The 20,446-nt window shown below is 32.1% G+C and overlaps 2 protein-coding genes across 4 annotated transcripts in view; both read left to right on the top strand.

Moving 5' to 3' along the window:
• The first annotated feature begins 310 nt into the window (after positions 1-310).
• LOC145329782 (uncharacterized) lies at positions 311-11,958 on the top strand. Of its 2 annotated transcripts, XM_080174174.1 has the most exons (17): positions 311-402; positions 897-950; positions 1,435-1,489; positions 1,839-1,923; positions 2,040-2,130; positions 2,417-2,497; positions 4,446-4,542; positions 5,102-6,423; positions 6,609-6,666; positions 7,377-7,537; positions 8,008-8,079; positions 8,410-8,726; positions 8,946-9,286; positions 9,711-9,797; positions 10,399-10,941; positions 11,145-11,258; positions 11,770-11,958. In XM_080174174.1, exons 1-17 carry the CDS (start codon positions 324-326, stop codon positions 11,822-11,824), a joined length of 3,612 nt encoding a protein of 1,203 aa, XP_080030300.1. In that variant the 5' UTR covers positions 311-323; the 3' UTR covers positions 11,825-11,958. The 2 variants fall into 2 exon arrangements, with proteins under 2 accessions (XP_080030300.1, XP_080030301.1); XM_080174175.1 differs by lacking the exon at positions 9,711-9,797.
• Positions 11,959-12,646: 688 nt separating this feature from the next.
• Positions 12,647-20,446, top strand: part of SMC3 (structural maintenance of chromosomes 3) — a 28,405-nt gene continuing 20,605 nt past the window's right edge. Inside the window, exons 1-9 of one of the 2 annotated variants that reach the window (XM_080174177.1) lie at positions 12,647-12,733; positions 13,155-13,225; positions 13,678-13,708; positions 13,947-14,003; positions 14,806-14,899; positions 15,209-15,281; positions 16,044-16,114; positions 18,361-18,476; positions 19,151-19,299. In XM_080174177.1, coding sequence (XP_080030303.1) covers positions 12,707-12,733; positions 13,155-13,225; positions 13,678-13,708; positions 13,947-14,003; positions 14,806-14,899; positions 15,209-15,281; positions 16,044-16,114; positions 18,361-18,476; positions 19,151-19,299 — 689 coding nt within the window. In that variant the 5' untranslated portion in view covers positions 12,647-12,706. Of the gene's footprint in view, positions 12,734-13,154; positions 13,226-13,677; positions 13,766-13,946; positions 14,004-14,805; positions 14,900-15,208; positions 15,282-16,043; positions 16,115-18,360; positions 18,477-19,150; positions 19,300-20,446 lie in introns of both variants that reach the window. The other variant, XM_080174176.1, reaches the window with a different exon arrangement.

The following is a 20,446-nucleotide window of genomic DNA, read 5'->3' as shown; positions in this document are numbered from 1 at the left end:
GACGAGAATTTCATGTTCAGCAAACACAGGAATTGATACTTAAATATATTTCTTATGAAGGTTGCATTTTTATCTATATTTTTATAACTGCCATACCTAATAAGTTAGGTATATATTGAGCTTTTTAATAAAAAAATACATATTATACCTACCTAAACATATTTTAATTCAATACATTTTATATCCTGCGTGCGGAAACTTTTGTAGCATTGAATTATCTTTTAAATAATTTCATTTTATATTTGGCCTAGTTTATAAAGAAAAATACATTTTCGTACATACCTATACTTTTTCACAAAGATATTAATTATCAACTTGAAAGGATGTACGGAGGGGGTAGGAGACACGCCCATAGTCTGGAATATAAACTACATATGATAGCCATGATAGAAGCATGTCAAGGTTTATTATTTATTTCTTTATGGTGTTTTCATGTATATGGATAATTTTTAGTATTGAATAGTCAGGTAGGTAAAGAAGTGAAAATGTTCTTTAAAGTGTAAATAGAGCTGCCCACTTAAGGTTTATTGATACATGATTGTGTTGTACAAAGTCCCAACTTTTTAACATAAAGTATTGGTACATTAATCCATTGTCCATTGTCCCATCCATTGAGATATTTAAATATTGTAAATATTGTTTTGTATTTTTGTGTTGACTCTTGCTTTTATGTTTATGATGAAGATATTTTATAAGAATTTTTATGCCTTTTTGAAAATAAAGAAATCTAAAAAATGTTAATTAAAACTAATAAATTAAATTCTAAGCTCTATCTATTCCTATTAACAATGACATCAGACCCTTTGGTTGCACCACCTTTATTGGAAAGTCCTAGCTTTGCCAGATAAGGTGTTGTATTGGATTATAAAGGCTAACATCTTTTTTGTTTGTTATAGATCCCCCAAACAAGAAAATTTCTCAGCTTGCAAAGGAATCAGAACTTACTGTAGGTAGTTTATTTAATGTATTACAAAATTTCAAACATGCTTATTTGGTGAATGATTTAATGATTTTTAAATTACGCTGGTACCTAAAGTTCTATAACTAAGTTATCTTATGCATCGGCTTTGGGTACTTTTTTTAAATTTTGATTGGTTTGCTCCAAATGCAGTGTCCATCTTTCAACCTATATTTTAAACATGCAGAATGGGTAATTTTGTTAATCATAATTGAGGATGTATATGAATTTATCGTTCTTTGTATTATCCCGTAAGAACCCTTAGTACTATCATGAAAATAGAAAATTATATAATAAAGAGATACCTATCTAAATGTTAAGTTTATATATTAGTTTGACGATTATGGCAAATTCTTGCATTTGTAAAGTAAGCTGTTGTCGCAGCGTAACATTGAACGTACTGATATATTTTTAAAGAGTAGTAGCGCTACAACATAAGAGATCGTTGTAATTAAAATTGTGTCATTTATTTACAGGAACAATTACAACGTGGTGGACACAAAGACTTTCTTTGCGAGAAGAATCTGAAAGGTATTAACACTTTCCCTTATTCGTTGGATCAAAAAAAACTTTGAAGACTTGAATAAAATCTTGACTGGTCGATAAAAATAACAGACAGTTTAAAATTTTCGTTGATAGTATAAATATAGATAAAGGCAATATTTGTTAATCATAAATGGGAATATTTGTATGTTTTTGCATTGCGTTTTTCTTCAAGTTCATCGGTTTCCTGGGATTGGACAATAGACAATAAACTAATCCCTTCACAACCCTTTTTTTTATAATTCTACTGTTTTGGTAAATGAATTAAGAATATTGGTGGTAAGAAAGTGGTGTAGACCTCAGTTTTTCTTGTATTAATTTAGCTTTTTATGTTCAGAGCCTTGAGAAAATCTCAAATGGCTTCATCACTGGAGTCAGATCCTAAATATGCCTACCTCAAAAATGCAAAAAGAAAAGCTAAGGTAAAAAATAATTTGGACCAACGTAACTTCATGTGATATTCAAGAACATTTATGTCAATGATTAGCACTATTTTTAACAACATTTCATAAAAAATATTACCTAAACTAATTTTAAGGTTACTCAAGCTAATACCATGAAAAATAATGAAGAAGAAGAAAGTAAATCTGACAAAGCAAGCAACTGGCCTAGTGTATGGGATGATTTAGGTATCATTGCTTAAGTATTTTGTTTTTTGTTCCTAATTATTTTTCTTCAAATTTGATTTTAAAAATTCAATAATAAAAAAGGGTATATTCTGAACAAATGCCAGTTTATTTTTCATTTTATGTACACAAGGACAAAATAAGGAAATATCTTAAAACGTATCTTTTACCTAACTATAAAAACCTAGCCTTTGCTAACTGAATGTTGGTACTTATTTAGTTTTAATTTAGCCAATAGAAACCCTATTAATAGCAGATATTAGAATATTAATGATGATTTATTCATAAGGTGTTTCAACTCCAATACAACCAGAGTCGAGTGCGGGTAGTAGCATGCTCAGACCTTTGCTGGTGGACCCAAATATTTCAGGTACTACAACTACTAGAGGTTCAACATATCTATAGGCCTGTCGTCCGTCAGCTAATAACTCAAATTTTCAGAACATTTTTATTACTATTTAGAAAAATCAAATAAATAAAAGAAGGAAGGGCAATTCTGTACCTACTTCTTAAAAGATTAATTTAAAGGGAGGGGGCAGAAGTGACACTTCTTGTAACCAAAGCTAAAACTTAAGTCAAAGGAACTCGACTGAAAAAAGTTACAGCTCTGAGATTTGGCACGACAAGTGCTTTAAAGGGGTACAAAATGTAACTGCCGCTCCCGCCGAAATTGTTTTTGCCTTTTTTTTGCCAAATCAGACAATTATCAATGTTCTGAGATAAACTTTTCTTTTCATAGAAATTTCCCTTATATTTTCACTTGACACTTCAAACTTGTCAATATTTAAAGAAAATCAAAAGTGTCAAATATTACAAGTGTGAAGTGAAAGTAGGAGGGAAATTCTTACGAAAAAAAAAGTGTATCTCATTCTTAAATTATTGAAAATTTTCTAATTTGGTGAGAAAAGGCAAAACAAATTTGGCGGGAAACTTCAGTTATCGGTGGGAGAGGTGATTCCGCCACCGTTTCTTCAGTTCAATATTGTAACTCTTAAAAGCAACTGACATGCCAAATCTTAGAGATGTAACTCTTTCAGTTGAGTTCCTTTGACTTTGGTTTTAAATAGCGTCACTTCCGCCTCCCCCCTTTCATTATTTTTAAATTCTTCTCAATTCAGTTATTAATTCACATCGCACAAAAACATCCAGACAACTATGATTCACAACTATGCCAACATCCATAAAAGCGAAGCTCTAAAATCAGACGCTAGGACAAACAAACATCAATATTTGTAGAATGTCAGAACTTTAAAAGCAGAAAAGTAAGGGGGGGGGGGGGGGAAGTTTGTACAGTTATAGGAAATGAAAATTCAGTATCAAATTTTGGCCTGGCCGTTTGGGCTTGTTTTTATAGTTATCAACCTAATTCTTTTTGTAAACTCTCTTATATGATTGGATCTACCTGTAAAACTTTGAAAATTGAATTTTGGGACTTTCCTTCTAGGGGCTAGTGGTGCAAAAGACCCCCCCAAACACTAAAATTTTAAGTTATGAGTTTATTTTTAAAGATATCGAGCTGATTTTTTAAATGGAAGCTTTTATTGCATAAATGAGTTGATTAGCCATCCCATATTTCATTTTTGCACCTTACCTCTAGAGGCATGTAAGCTCAAAACTTAAATATTTTGTATTTGGGGGGGTTGTTTTACTCCAAAAGCCTCTAGAAGTAAAATGCAAAAATGAAATATGGGGTGGCTAATCAACTCATCTATGTAATAAAAGGTTCCATTTAAAAAATCAGCTCGATATCTTTAAAAATAAGCTCATAACTTCAAATTTTAGTGTTTCGGGGGGTCTTTTGCCCCACTAGCCCCTAGAGGAAAAGTCCCAAAATTCAATTTACAAAATTTTACAGGTAGATCCAATCATACAAAAGAGCTTACAAAAAGAATTAGGTTGATAACTATAAAAACAAGCCCAAACGGCCAGGGCAAAATTTGGTACCGAATTTTCATTTCCTATAACTGTACAAACTTCCCCCCCCCCCCTTAATTTAGAATTTCGTACAAAATTGTTCATAATTAAACATGTTGCAAAATTGAATATAGAGCATATTTACTTTTTTTAGGAATTTCAGATGAAGAATAGGATAATATTATTAAACAAAAATTGCTCTAAAAAAAATCAAAATCAGCATGTTTTAAATGAACTTAATGACTTTTTGGTAACACTTATGATGTTGCTACACTTTCTTTATACCTAACACAAGAATCACCATGCTAGGTTTTAAATCAATAGAATAATTCTGATTTAAGAATAAACTAAAATTCCTACCTATGTATCTAAATTGAATTGAATTGAATGAAATATTTATTAAGATGAAAGTGATAGTGAATCTTTGCATGGAGACCAGTCAATAACTGGAACTTCTGGAGGCAGAGAGTGTGAAAGTAGCACCAGCAAAATTGTTTCTAGGTAAATGAAATAAGTTCTGAATAGTTTCTAATATTTTAACGGTAATAGCCTAATAGGTAGGATAGCTAAGTAACTTGCGGCATTACCATAAATGTTAGCATGCCTAACTGCTGTCGGATTTGAATTTGATCCACATCGGGGCATACTAGAGACGTTAAAAATTGTGCCTTTTGCTGCTTCGCATGTGTTACTAATAGTGAGAGTATGGGTATGCCTTGGCCCATAAACAGGTGCAACTCAATATTATGCACAGTTAGGACTTCCAGACAAAGGTCGTGCAATCAAAGAGTTGGTTGTCTGTTGAATGTTTCTTAACCTAATATCCTTATTGTATCTCATTACACGCGGATGATGCTCTGGCTTCTCCTAAGTTGAAGGAGAATCCTTCCCTGGCGAGGATATTAATTTGGTAAGTTACATAGCTAAGTAAGTAAGAAGGACCTGTTGAAACAATAGTAATTTCACAAACTTTATCTCTATCAAGTTGATTATTTTTGCATCATAATAAGCAAGCAGATAAATTTAATATCTTTTCTTAATTTTGATATTACTTTTTTAGTTCTGCCATACGGAAACGAAGAGACTCCAGTACAAGCAGTGTCAACAGTCCAGTAGGCAACAGTAAATCTCTCCAACCTTCCACTATATCAAAGCCATCTAAAAAGACGCAGTCACAAATATCTACTTCTAAACAAAATGAATTATCCTTGGTATCTGACACCGAAAACTTGGAAAATACACCCTATTCAGACTGTGGTAATGGGAAAGAAAATGACTCTACTGACAATTTTGATAATGATTTTGACTCATCTGAAGGAGAGAAAGAACCTATTTTAGATGCGGAAACCGGAGCTTGGAGTTGCCAAGTTTTTATTGAAGGAGAAAGTGATCAATTATTGGACACAAGCAAGAAAAAGAAAAGAAAGTATAATAAACGAAAAAGAGATTCAATTGATTCAAATCCACCAAAGAAAAAACATAAATCTAGAAAAAGTAGTATTGATGAAAACTCAAATGATAATTGTAGTGATAACCTTACTGACAATGTTTCCGCAACTGCTGATGAACATAATGTCAATGAAAATACTTCCAGTGATGCCGGATCTTCATCTAGTGCCAACCAATTGCATACAGTCACCTCACTTCCTCTTATATCGAATGAGAATAATAGAAATATTCCAAGCACTAATAGTAGCCAAGCAAACTTAAACTTGCAAGAAAATTCAGCAATTTCCAAACCACCAAGCAACACAGAACAAGATCGATCTCTTCCAGAAAAGTCAACCATTCTCAATGAAGAATCTAACTCTAATAATGTCCAAGGAAGTGCTTCTATTGCTTCTACTGTAGCTTCTGTCAAAAAAGAAAAAGGTTTGCAGCCTGATAGTGATGTCATTCTAAACATGCTGGAAATTGTTGATCAGCATCCTTCTACAACAGAAATGAATCCATGTATTAATCGCAGTCAGCCATTATCAAAAATTCCTTCAACATCTGAAACAGTTTTACAACAAGAGCAAAGCTATGTTCCTTCTGGAAGTATTCCAATTGAACTGTCCAATGACACAATACTTCCTATGGGACAAATTATTGCTGCAACTGGTGGGAGAATATCTGAAAACGAAGTACTCATATCCATTCCTGAAGTCGGTACTCAAGATGACCTTGCTGAAACAATAACAAATGACGTTATGGTTAACAGAGCAAATATAGGTTTGCCAAGTCAAAATAGCGCAACTACAATAGAAAATCCTAAAGAGATTCCTATAATACCCCCAGAGAATACTGATACCAATTCAAGCATAGCAGAGGAAAATGATAGTTTTGAAGAACCTGTTTCACCTCCACATTTTACTTTGGCTGATTATAAACTGGATCCAGGAATGATACTTAAATTAAAATCTAAATAATTTTGTGTTGGAGATTAAGGCAGAATTTCAAATTGTAGATGAATATGTTAGTTTTGAGTTTTATTTTTTTCTAGCATTATGTATCTTTAATGATTGTATATGTTATTTTTTTTACCTACTTGGTTGTATAAAGTTTAATTTAAGTATAATTGACAGAACTGCTCGAATCTGTTGCTTCTAACTCTGCTGTCATATCTACTACATCTCTACCAAGGTATAAATCATGATAAAGTTATATCTTAAACAAAATAAGGACGATTATTTCCAATTGTAACAAAAATAGTTAATCTTTGCCTTCAAAAAGCGATATTTGAAAGAAAACTCAAGACGCTAATTTTAGCATACCAATTAAGAATCCGGAATCCGCTAATAAAAAACGGATTCCGGATCCGGATTCCAAAATTGGCCCAAAAATTGGGCGGATTCCGGATCCCGGATTCCGGATCCGGATTCCGGATTGCCAACCCTAATTAATACATACCTAAGCATATGTTACAGGATAGATAGAAATTACAGTAAAGAATATGGGAAAGAAATACTAGCCTAAAACTACCTCGACACTATAAAATGGTTTCTGAAACGCACATTCTAATTAGACTAACATTGTTTAGATCTGATTCTTTGGCTAAAGATAAAAAAAACTTTGTATTTAATGTATTTAGTTAATTCAATATTACTACCGTGCTAAAAGTTTGGGCATTGGACTTGATTAAAGTTTAGCTTTATCTGAAAGAAAGTTTTCAGAAATTAATTTTATGCCAAGGACAACAGCATTTTAAAATTTGATGTTTAAACTTTCTAACGACGATTATAGTGTTCCTACACTATCAAAATTATACCACATCTTAACAGGAATCCTCATGCAAGGGTTTTTAGTGGATAGAATTCTTGTTCCAAAATTTAAGCATATTTAATTTAATTTAGACCAACTCTAAATAAGAAGAGCACCAATGAAGTACCTGTAACTAATGTTTCCAGTATCTCATCAAAACTGAGAAATCTACCTGGAATCAAAATTTTGAGGAAGGTTGAACCTGATCCTGTGGCCAGCCAACCTGTCCAAGCTTGCTCTAATACCTCCACAGGTATAATTTATGACCTATTATCGGGGATCTAAAGTGACAAGACAATGGCTGATAAATTATTGTATTTTCCAATGGATTATATACAAAATTATACCTTCTTTAGAATATTATCAGTGTTTTAAACGTTTGGACACTCAATACATAAACCACCAATCAATTAAAATGTCATATAAGGCTCTAAAGCGGAGGAGCCAACGAACAAGAAAACTTTTAAATAAAACTTTGGGGACTACTAAGTGTATTATACAGCCAATTGTCTCCTCCCTTCCTGCAATTCATTGTCCTTTGTCCCATCCTGGCTTCGACTAAAACAATTTTTCCCCTATCAACGTTCAACCTTTTAATTTGTAAATTAAAATCTAAGCTTCGGTGGGACAGTAAAACACATGGGAAATATGGGATTTTGCCATACTTATTTAGGTATATAATATAATATATAGATATTTATATCTTATATTTTCATCTTTTAGAGACCATAACGTTGGAAGATGATGGAGATGAAATAGAAACAATAGACGATGATATTGAAATGGTTTATGAAGGTAACAATATTCCACTAAATCTATAAATTTTTCTTGAATTATAGAAGCATTAGGGAGGTATAATGTCAAAGTTTAAAAATAAAGAGGTGGGATCTTTTTAGTGGTGATTTCTGTTGGGAGTTTGTACACATTCTTACACACACAGACAGACAGACACATGACTTTTCATTGTAGAAGTATTACAAGCGTACCAACTCTGTATTTTGAATTCTTTAAATATTGGTCAGATTAAGATGTGTTCGGTGCGCCTTGTATTGTCGACTTTACTGGCTCCTACTGCTGCCTAAGTATGATAAAAAGTTTAGCTATTAAAAGTTTGTTTCTTTTTAGGAACTGCAAATGTTAACAGCAGTAATGCAGGAGATATAGAACAATATGAGGACACACAAGATTACACTCAACAAGAGCAAGATCAATACCAAGAAGAATATGATTATAACTATGATGAATATGGCAATTATCAAGATACTAACAACACTGGAGAATATTACGAAGATCCAAATGATATTGTTGACCATTCCTATGATGATATTGCTGAACAAGAAAGTTATGATTATAATAATAGTTACATTGAAAATACTGGATATGATGAATATAATTCTTATTATGAAGAGTCAGCTGATGATCCTAGCATCTTACAGCAACAGGTAACTTATTCTTTGGTATCCTATGTCAGCCTTGTATCCATAAAACATTGTGATGGGTTGGATTGATAGTTTTCAATGGTTTTTGCTAAATGTTTTTAAAATTCCAATTGTACACATCACCTACCTACTTTTTCTTTTGTCTTACTCATAACTTGGCAAATCATACCTACAGGGATAGTGATTTACTTAAAATATAATGTAATTTTTTATTTTATTCAGTCAACTAGCAGTACCCCAAGCAGTCAGTCATCATATAATTGGAACCTGGAACAAAGAAATAATCCTGCTCTTGTTAATAATCCTCTCCAAAGTTCATATTCAGCTGTTGGAACATACAGTACATCTACTTCATACAGTAAACCTAGTTCATACAGTACTCCTGGTACATACAGTACACCTAGTTCATACAGTACATCTGGTACATACAATACACCTGGTGCATACAGTACATTTAGTGCACCAAGTAGTGTTAGTACATATAGTACACCTATTAACGTCAATAGTAATACACCACCTAGGAACGCTTACACCAGTAACCATCAACAAATTATTGATAATAGGTAATCAAACAAAATTTTTTTTTACTCATAAATATTAAAAATTATCTAGGTATATCTGTTTTGGGAATCACTTTTTTCTGGTATTTATATTATACCAGTTTTATTTCTTATTGGTATCTACTTTAATTGTGCATTGTAATATCTGATTATGCTTTGATATTTCTTAGTATTCTTCATGAATGGATTCGTAAGATATTTTCAAAATCAACCATTTCCCTTAATTTACTTATCCTTTAATATGAAGAAGTATTTTTTTGTCTGAAGCTATAAAAAATCTGTAACTGCTGGTCCGAATGGATTGTATTTTTCATGGGAGCTTTTTTAATCTTGGGTGGTTTTAGGCTATTTTACTGACCGTTTTCGCCCTTCCTTAGGGGCTAGAGGTGAAACAACTTGTGTGATAAACAACTCTAATTGTTTCTAGACAAGCACAAGTTATACCAGGAGTATCTCTACAACAACAACAATATTCATCTCAATACATACAGCAAAACAATCATTCACCTGTCAGGTATAATTCTTTTTTTTGAGATACATAAAATAAAATACATAATTTCCTCTATTTTTGTCCATTATTTTACATATCACCTATTTAATTTTTAAAAGCGAAGCTTATCTATAATTAGGGTCGGTCCGTACGTCCGTCCGTCTTTAATTTAGGCATGTTAGAATTGTCCTAGCGGTTTCAAACTTTGCAGGGTGATTCCTGCAGTTATTAGGTACGATTTAGAAAGCGTAGCAACTCTATAATCATTACCAAAATGTCCGTACGTCCATTTTAAACATGTTGATTTTTTTACTTTTTTAAGAACAAATTTTTATATGATCTAATTATCCGATTGATCTGATTTTTTGTATAATGATTCCTAGGACAACAAAGTACAATATTATAAGCGAAGCAACTCTATAATTAATCCTAAAAATGTAAGTATGTCCATAAACATTAGGTATTCTGTATCAAACAGTTTTTCAACAAATTTACTTACAATTTTGCATCAACTCTTATACATTTATATTCTGATTATTCAGTTCTGACACTATACAAGTGTTAATGTCCGTTTGTCCTACCGTTTCAGCGCTTCGCTTTTATGGATGTTGTCATCCTTGTTTAGGAACAGTCAGATTACTCCACATTTAACCAACACTGCCAGTCCAAATTCAAGGTCACGTGGTCGTGGTCGGGGGACTACCCCAAGCTACTCAACACCCCCAAGAAGTTCTTCAAGTACCAGAGGTCATGTTATGGTTAATTCACCTCGCGGAGGTCAAATAGCATCTCTTGGCAGAGTTCAAATAGTTGCTCAACGAGGTCAGTTATCACCAAGAGGTCAAATTTCATCCCCATTAAGAATCATAAATACTTCCCCTCGTGGTTCGCCACGTGGTTCCCCAAGAGGATCAACAAGAGGTCAATATACAATACTACGAGGTCATACATCTGCAATTCGCGGCCATCAGCCTGTCATGATAAATAAAAGCCCAAGAGGTCAGGCTAGGCCAGTAGCTGTCCGGGGACATCCCAGTGTACGGCGGACAGTCCGCAGGCGCGGCAGGATATCACACAGCGGGGTTGAAGCACGCCCTGTGGCCGGGGTTTCTGGAAAACAGGCCTTTAGACCAAATCGGAATGCCAACAGTGCCCGGGCAAGTCATAGGTAAAGCTTATTTAAATTTTGTACATTAAAATTTTTAGATTTCTATTAAGCACAATTATAGAAATATTTGGTTAAGGCCAACAGTAAATCTTCATTTTGATTCTTAAAAATCATTACTTATTAGGTAATTATGTTAAGTCCGTAATTTTGTTAATCCATCCCTGAATTGGATTTTCAATTTCATAATTTTAATTTTTTTGTAGTGGGCCAAATGTGATGGGACAACAGCAATATACATACAGTAACACAACAACTGCAACCTACCAACATCAGCAGAACTATACACAACAAAGAAATCAACAACAAAAGATAACAGGAAAATAATAGTTTTTATTTAATATCTTATAAAATGTTTCGAAATGTCCGTCTGTCTGTAACGAGTTGGGGAACGTGATTTCGAGGCTCATTTAAAAGATAGAAGGCTGAAACTTCTTGTCAACATTTCAAACAATATGGAGTATAATTTAGTATGAAACATCTGCTTTTATGTTTAGCTACTTTAAAAATATGTAAGAAAGGTTTCGTGACTTTTTCTTCAATTTTCTTGATTTTAACAAATGCTCTTTAAATCTCATTGTCCGTATTCTTATCCATGATTTTTTTGTGCTTGGCTTCTTATAGATGATGTTGTCATCATTTCTTTAAAATCCAACTCTCCATTTATTCTACAGTTAATGACATACAAAATCCACAGAAGGGCTGAAAATTAAATAAGCCTTGGTTGCGAAATATCAGTTAATATTTCATTATAGTTTTTTTATAGACATCATTTGAAACCTTTTTTCATCCATTTATGTCGATTTTTCGTAAAAACTATTTTGATGAAGGTGAAAGAGGTGTATCAGACCAGATGAATATTTTATCATCCCTTGGAATAATATAAATTTGTCAGTCTTCAATACAATACAGGAATCATGGGAGGTGAATCGTGAAGAAACGGCTCTATTGAAATGAATTATTTCAGTTAAAACTTGCTTGGTGCTGGGCTGATGGGCTGGATTTAGAGTAATGTAATATATTGTGTAAAAAAGGGATAGTTGCATGAAGTGCATTTAACAAGTTTGATTGCAAGCATAAGTTAAAGTTACAACCATCTAACATATATAATTTTATATTACAATAAATAGCAAACAATCAGAAACAACCAAAATAGTCATCATGCTGTTTTTCTGAAAACAGCATGATGACTAGGTATATAAGTTGCATATATACAACAAAAATTATTTTCAAGTCTTGAACAACATGATAGAAAATTGAAATTCTTTCAAATATATGTCCTATAGGTAAATGTAGTTTAAACTATTGAACAGAAAAATAATGCAATTCACTAAATTCAAGTTTAAATGCACTTCGTGCAACTTACAACCCCTTTTGTACCTTTCTACCTAGAACTATTAAAGCATACACATTTTTAAATTTTTAAAGAATATCTTAATGACCTTTTTATTATGTTTTTGATCATTGATTAGCAATTCCTAATTATTGTATTTTAATGTTTGTTAAAAATTCTTTTGCTGAAAATATTCTCTACATGTTATTGATGCACTGTTTTTATAAGCAAAAAAAACAAATTAAACTTATTAAATTTATTTTACCTGTAAAAACAAGGAATTGCGACTTTTAATTATTTTTGTTTTGTTATTTAAAAATTTATATTTGTCATTTTAATGTGATACAAAAAAATTTATATTTTAAAGAAAATTTTGTTATATTTCAGATTTGAAATGTTAATGTGTTAATAAGTGTAGAACAAAATTGAAAAAGCATGTATATCAAACAGATTATTATTCAGGTGAGCAAGGTTTACAAAAACAAGGATGACAACTTCCAAAAATGTGAATATTTAGTTTTACAATCCAGGTAGATGGATAATAAATATTAAGTTATAGAGTAACTACCTACCTATTGATTTTAAAATTAAAGCCATTAAGAAAAATCTTTTTTTTAGGGTGGTATTTTTTCTAATGTCGACTTTTCTTCGAAGCACTCTCCCTTAAAAACTTTCCCTGGACCTAAAAGATTATTCACTGTAAAGTAAAACCATATTGGACCAGCGGGTAGTCATTCTATTACTTTTATATAAGGATCATTTATGTATGTTTATCATTCTCAAAACCAAAAGAGATTAAAGTAATTTATGGATGTAATTTCATGTCCCTGGTTTATCAATGAAAATATTATTTCAATATTTTGACTTTGACTTTTAATTTCAGGGATTTAAATCCTACCGTGAGCAGACAGTTATTGAACCTTTTGATCCTGGACACAATGTTGTTGTGGGCAGGAATAGTTACCATACATTACACCAACATTTTTATTCGGGAGTTTGTTATTTTAAAGTCTAAACTAGTTTTATTGTTTTTATTTTTGCAATGTGTGATGTTTTTTTGCAACATTTTTTTCTTTGAAATGTTGTTTAGGCGGACTTGTATTAAAAATAGATTAAACGTATATTTTAAACGAATTATAAATACTTGGATAATGCAGCTAATTTTCCTCTTCTCTTATAAAATGGTATTTCCAGCTGGCTGCTGTAACTAATCCTCACATTCGCCCCATTCCCTCTCCAGTTACTTTAGGAATGTACTGATCAATAATTGAGGAGTATAGGTAGTATCAACCTAAATTGACGTCATAATATCCACTGATATAAATTATATCCGATTATGTTTTACAGTTGATAATTTTTAAACAAACAAAAGTTTCTTGAAATCTGAAATGTATGGTTACTATCAGAAATGGTTCTGGTAAATCCAACTTCTTCTACGCAATTCAGTTTGTCCTGTCCGATGAATACTCGCATCTGCGTCCAGAACAGAGACAGGTAGATAGATAGATGAATATAGATAGATAAATACCTAGATAGATAGATATATAGTCAGGCAGGCAATTCAGTTTGTCCTGTCAGATGAATACTCTCATCTATGTTCAGGACAGAGACAGGTAGTTTGATAGATGAATACAGATAGATAAATACTTAGACAGATAGATATATAGTCAGGCAGGCAATTCAGTTTGTCCTGTCAGATGAATACTCTCATCTACGTCCTGAACAGAGACAGGTAGTTAGATAGATGAATATAGATGAAAAGACAGACACATTGATAGATAGATATATAGTCAACATACAATATGGTTTGTCATGTCTGCAGGGGTGTATATTTTGAAAATTACCTGGCTGAGGGGAGGGGGGGGGGGGGGTAAAAAATAATAAATATGTGGTGGGGGGGGGGGGGGGGGAGGAATTGTAAAAATTAAGAGGACTGAAAGCATTTTTTTCTATTTTTCTCCCCTCTTTGGTGAAAAAAAACTAAAAAATATGTGGAAGGGGGCATAATATGTATAAAATAAAGAGTTCTGAAAATATTTTTCCATTTTATCCCCTTCCTTGCTGGAAAAAACTAGGTGGGGAAAAAAATTTAAAAAATTGCAGCAGGGGAAAAAAATGAATCTTGGGCAGAATATACACCCCTGCATGTCTGATCAATAGTTCCATATGTGTCCTGAAAGAAAAGTGTCGATAGCTGGTGGACAGGAGGAGAGACAAACGATAGTTCAGTTTTTTTGTTCAGAAAAAAAAGAAATATAAATGTAGGTACTTAAAAAGTTTGTGAGGTAACTGGTAGGTCCAAACTCTAAGAAACTATGGCTAATCAATTAATCAATAGTTGATAGAAGATAAGCAACTAGACAAACGAACAACACTGAATTGAATATAGATACCTAGACGAATAGATTTCAAAAATACAATAATCTTAGACGGACAATGAGAAAGGTAAATACATTTATAGAATGGGATAAAGGAATAAACAGAGCAAAAACAACAAATTGGTAGGTATAAGATTTGATTATTAACTATTTCAGGCCTTGCTGCACGAAGGAACTGGACCAAGGGTAATTTCTGCTTATGTAGAAATTATTTTTGATAACAGCGACGGAAGATTGCCCATTGATAAAGGTTTGTTGATGGAATTTTGTATTTTCATATTCAAACTCAATAATATTGTTAATTTTAAAATCGTTTTTAATGTGGAAAGCAATTAACAACAAAAACGGCCACAAATACCGGTTAATGGAGGTATCTAGCGGTCAAGGTTTATACAATAAATATTTATTTCAATTATCATAGGAATTTCCTGTTTATAGAAGGCCATACATTATATATTTTTGTTAGCTTTCTAGGATGTGCTCTTCATACTTTGAAATATCTGTTTCTGTTATCTTCACTTCTATTGCTTTTGTGCTATTTAATTCTCCATAATTGTAGATGAAGTATTCCTGCGACGAGTAATTGGATCTAAGAAGGATAACTATTTCTTGAACAAGAAAATGGTTCCCAGGTAAGTTTTTAATTGTTGAGACATAAATGCAGGGATTTTAAGGGATAAGACAATGGACGATAATTGTATGATAAAATTTTAAGAATTGGTTGAAAAGGTTGGACACTGTTATTTGGAACCAATCAATAAAGATTGAATAAAAGTACCCAAAAGGAGGGAGGCGGTTGTGACACTTTTTGAAACTAAAAGTCAAAGGAACTCAACTAAAAAATTTGGTATGGCAGTTGCTCTAAAGAGGTACAATGTGGAACTGTGAAGAAACGGCGGCGGAACCTCCACTATCGCCGAATTATTTATAGGCGGGTAGCGGCGGTTTCACCAACTTTTCTTCACAGTTCCACATTGTACCTCTTTAGAGCAACTGCCATACCAAATTTCAGTGCTGTAACTCTTTTTTAGTTAAGTTCCTTTGACTTATATGTTTGGTTTCAAAAAGTGTCTGTTATTCCAAATTCAGTGGTGTAATTTTTTTTAAGTTAATTTCCTGTAGTTTTGGTTTCAAAAAGTGTCACAACCGCCCCCTCCCTTTTTAAGCCAGTGAATGATTAGGTATAAAACTTAGGTTACCATGATAATTTAAAGTCATAATTTCCCTTCTATCCCATTGGTTGTAGGTAACGAAGTACTAAAGTCCCAATTATTGTAAACGGTCAACTATTTGATTGTCTGACCTTCGCCTGAAATAATAAATAATTTTATTTAGCCCTTTCAGAGTTCCTTTCTTACATAGACTGAATCTTATAACTAATTTTTGTATTTTAGATCTGAAGTTATGAACCTGTTAGAATCTGCCGGATTTTCCCGTGCCAATCCTTACTACATTGTTAAGCAAGGTAACAATATTTCCAGTATGGCCTACAGTCCGATTGATATCAGCTGGATCAGTTCCGGTTCTGATCTATGCTGAAAAATCATGTACTGTGTCTGTATCGTATTAAAGGCAATTTCTTACGAATAATAAAACGAAAAATCATAATAATTATACAAGTTTTGCTAGCACGGAACTTCGGCCCCTTTACATATAATTTTTCATAGAGGTAAAGATGACTACAATTCGATGGTACAAAAAACTATGACATCATTTGTACCATAGTAATTTGGATGTAGCCAGGCCCAATTAAAAAGTTAATAAGTATTCAAGACTCTTCTACTTACCTATTTATTTCTCTATAACTATTTGTTGTATAGCGGTATATGTTGAATATTTCAATTCTTACAGTTAAATAACTAGGGATAAAAATTGAGCTATCGATAAAAGAAAAGTCATTGTTTTATAGCTGCTGCGTTTCTAAAATATATTATTTTTCTTCAACAATAAAGTTTTTGTTTAATTCTTTTGTTTTTTTTCGGTACTTTCACTTAAAGTGACTAATGGGCACAAATAGCAGGCCACTCCCCCCCCCCCCTCTTCCAATTTTAAAAAAAGGTTTAATAATTTGGGGGTAGGGTTAGTTTTTTCCCTATATTTATTCCCTACGGTGGGTCCTCAGCTTGCAGGTCATTTACCTGCGTTGCCCTAACCAAGTAACCCAGTATCCATTATAAACAAAATTTAAAGTGCCTTTTTTATTAACAAACAAACCCCTCATTAAAATTAATTTATTTTAAATTAAGGGGTGAGGGTTCTTAGTGCTCAACAGGGTTCATTGTGTGAAAGCGTCGTTTTTTCTTCCTTAAATGTTTTGCCAACCTCATAATTCTTTCTAAAACTTCAGCAAAAACAAAAATAAAAAGATTTTCCGAGCATAAAAGTTGATTTTATTTTTTGGAAAAAAAATTGTATAAAAATTCAGAAGATGCACATTGACTATACATGTGATTCTTTAGGGATCATAACTATTTTATAATTATCGTATTTACGTAGGACCGTACGTCATATTTTGAAAATTACCTATCTTTATTTTAATTTTAGTTGCATCTCAATGCAAAATGTTTTTTTTTAATTTTAAAGCTTTGTATTTACTAAATACTAAATGACACAAACATCCTTGTTGAAAAAAAAACACGTTTACAAATTTACGTAAATTGGTTAGGTACTTATTGTTAAGAAAATATTACTTTTCTTCAAATATATTTTTAATATTTAAGATATGATAAATGTATAGAAATATGCGTTCTAAGAATATGACAATAAATCAATCATTCATTATTTCTAATATGATCTTTATCTTATCTTAACCAGTTTATGCAGGATATTATCTCTAACTAATATGAAGCTTTCCTTAAAAAAGAATACTTGCCTACCATTGTTTAAATTTAATTATATACCTATAGTTTTAACCCCTCTAAAAACTAACCTAACATAAGCATAAAAAAAAAACAGTTTTTTCCTTCTAAGCTTCGTTTGCGGTTAGTCGAATCGAAATCACAAAAAGTATTAAAAAATCTAAATAAAGAAGTGTAATTTGTTCCGTCTGGCTACTATTGGAAATATTTGTTTTGGTAAGGTCTAGTAGAATAAATACTATTTAGTTAGGTTTTGTCTTTTCTAGGTTTGGAAATCCGCCCAAAAAATAGCGGATTAATCCGTGGATTACAAATTCTTTTTCTTCGGATTGTAGATTCTAGCAATATTTTTAAAGTTCTTTTTGTAAATAAAAAAAATAGTCTAGACCATACAGCGGCCATTATCTAACCCTTACTTAACCTAACCTAACCTAAAATAACCATGAAATACTACTGTGAAAATAGAATACAAAAAAAACTTTGAATGATACCCAACATTTTACCTTAAGTTAATATACAAATAAATACTTTTTATCTTTTTTCTGTCACATTTTAAATGAAAATTTTTTTATATTCTTCAAAAGTCATAAAAATTAACACTCTGAATCCGCAATTTCAATTGCGGATTGCGGATTCTCGGTCCTAAATGGGTCCAAAAATTGGGCGGATTCCGGATTCGGATTGCCAACCCTAGTCTTTTCTATCTCTGCCATCGTTATTTTAGATAAACCATCCTTGTCTTGACATTTTTTCTTGTCATTGGTATATCAATTACTGTTTGATTTTATGTTAAAATGTTGTTGTTTTTATATGGTTGAGCTACTATTTAATATAGATATCCCTTGAATTTAAGGTAAAATCAACCAGATGGCCACTGCCCCTGACTCTCAGAGGCTGAAGTTGCTGAGAGAGGTTGCTGGAACTAGAGTCTATGATGAGAGGAGGGAGGAGAGTAGAAATATTTTGAAGGTATGATTGAATAAATAGGCATAAAGCTGTAATGTAAGAAGGTTTACATTAGATTAAAGGATATATTAGTAGATATAAATGCTTAGCGGGTACCAGAATCTACAATATTTCTGAAAGATTCTTTGTGCCTACTTATCTTTAACCTCTTCGTTTTCTTCACGTATCTCTAGAGGTTTCTGAGTAAAACACAATATTATTAGTAGGGATGGCAATCCGTCAAATTTTTGGACTGGATTCGGATTCTTACAAGAATCCGTCCATAAAAGGTGGATTTCCGGATTCTTATTTTTAGCAGATTCCGGATTCTAGCAATTTTTTTAAAGGCTTTTTTTTAAATCAAAAAATTTGAATGCTACATATGTCCTAAAAACTAATGTTCTTGGTGTTCTCTATAATTCACTTCCGAGAATAGAACCAAATTTTAAAAGATATTATTATTAATGATAATAATCTTTGCCTTCAAAAAGGCGGAGTTGAAAGAAAAAACTGAAGACGCTGATTTTAGCCTACCAATTAAGAATCCGAATCCACTAGGTATTAAAAAACGGATTCCGGGTTCGGAATTGGATTCCAAAATGGGCTAAAAATTGGGTGGATTCCGGATCCCGGATTCGGATAAGGATTGCCAACCCTAATTATTAGTTAGCTCCCCCTAGCTCTAAGTTAAAATTTAGGAAACTGAATCTAAGAGAGAGAAAATCGAGGAATTCTTGAAAACAATTGAGGACCGTCTCTCTACATTGGAGGAAGAAAAGGAAGAGTTGAAGGAATATCAGAAATATGACAAAATGAGAAGAGCTTTGGAATACCAAATTCATGACAGGTAATCTATCCATCTAGCTATCTTTATATTCTTGTTCATCTGTTTATCTTTCGATCTATCCATCCAACTTACTAAATTTTTCTAAAGATAATCAAAATATAATGAAATTATAACATACCAACCTCATTACAATTAGATTATCCCTCTACCTATTTATTTTACTATTCTACCAAAGAAATATCAAAATACGATTAAATAAAAACAAGTTTAGTATGCCTATCCATTTATTTAATCAATCTAATTCGTAACATGTTTTCTATTTAACTTTATATATTTAGCTATCTATCAATGAAAATGACAATTTAAAATTATCTCCAGGTAATGCTATTCTATCTTGAGATAAGGAAAGTAGAAGAAAAATATGATTTTAGTATCAAAGCTATTCTATAATTCACTTTATCAGTCCGTCCCTATCACTTATAAATAAGTTGCACTTACTCGGCTGCTAATTTAGATTAACTGCCAAAGTCACCCTCAAAACCTCTGAAACACCATTCCAATATCTAGATTTTACCCCCATCCCCTGTAAGAAGGTTTCGCGATTTTCTTTTTATTATACATTATCTTTCTTTTCATGAATAACTAATTTTGTCTGTTTTTTCATTCATGTTTTTTTGGTGCTCTGCTACAAATTAATGTTACCATCCTTGTTTTATTCTTAGTAAAATAAAGAAAAATTATCTGAATGCGAATAAGAGCAGTTCATGATAATCTAGTTCTTTTATATTACCCCAGGGAGGGAGGGGACATTAGGCTGTTTATTACAAAGTCCCAAAGTTTTATAATAACTTTTTTCTTATTAATTGGCTTAACAACTTTAGGGACTTTGAATATTGATCTGTTGGTACATTAAGTTTAGTGTCCAAACGTTTCAATTATTAATTGTGATCTGCAGAAGGGATGTATACATCATTTTGTCGTCCATAGTTTATCCCTTTAGATTCCAGATATCATACCTCTTTCAATTGTTTACCTCGTAGATAAAAATAAAAACAATTCTTTTGTTGTCCATATTTAATTAAATTCATTTTATTTCAAGGATTTTTATTAGCGTGGCTTCTCTATAAAATAAAACTGCTTGGCCTTGCATCAGTCCATTACCTACAGTCTTTAATTCAGAACGTCAATGAAATTTTTTAAAGTTAAT

Source organism: Acartia tonsa, chromosome 10 (genome assembly GCF_053477335.1).
Source record: "Acartia tonsa isolate MP-2025a chromosome 10, ASM5347733v1, whole genome shotgun sequence".
NCBI classification, from domain to species: domain Eukaryota; kingdom Metazoa; phylum Arthropoda; class Copepoda; order Calanoida; family Acartiidae; genus Acartia; species Acartia tonsa.
Note: the sequence above shows the minus strand (reverse complement) of the source record. Positions and strands in the feature narration are given on the sequence as shown.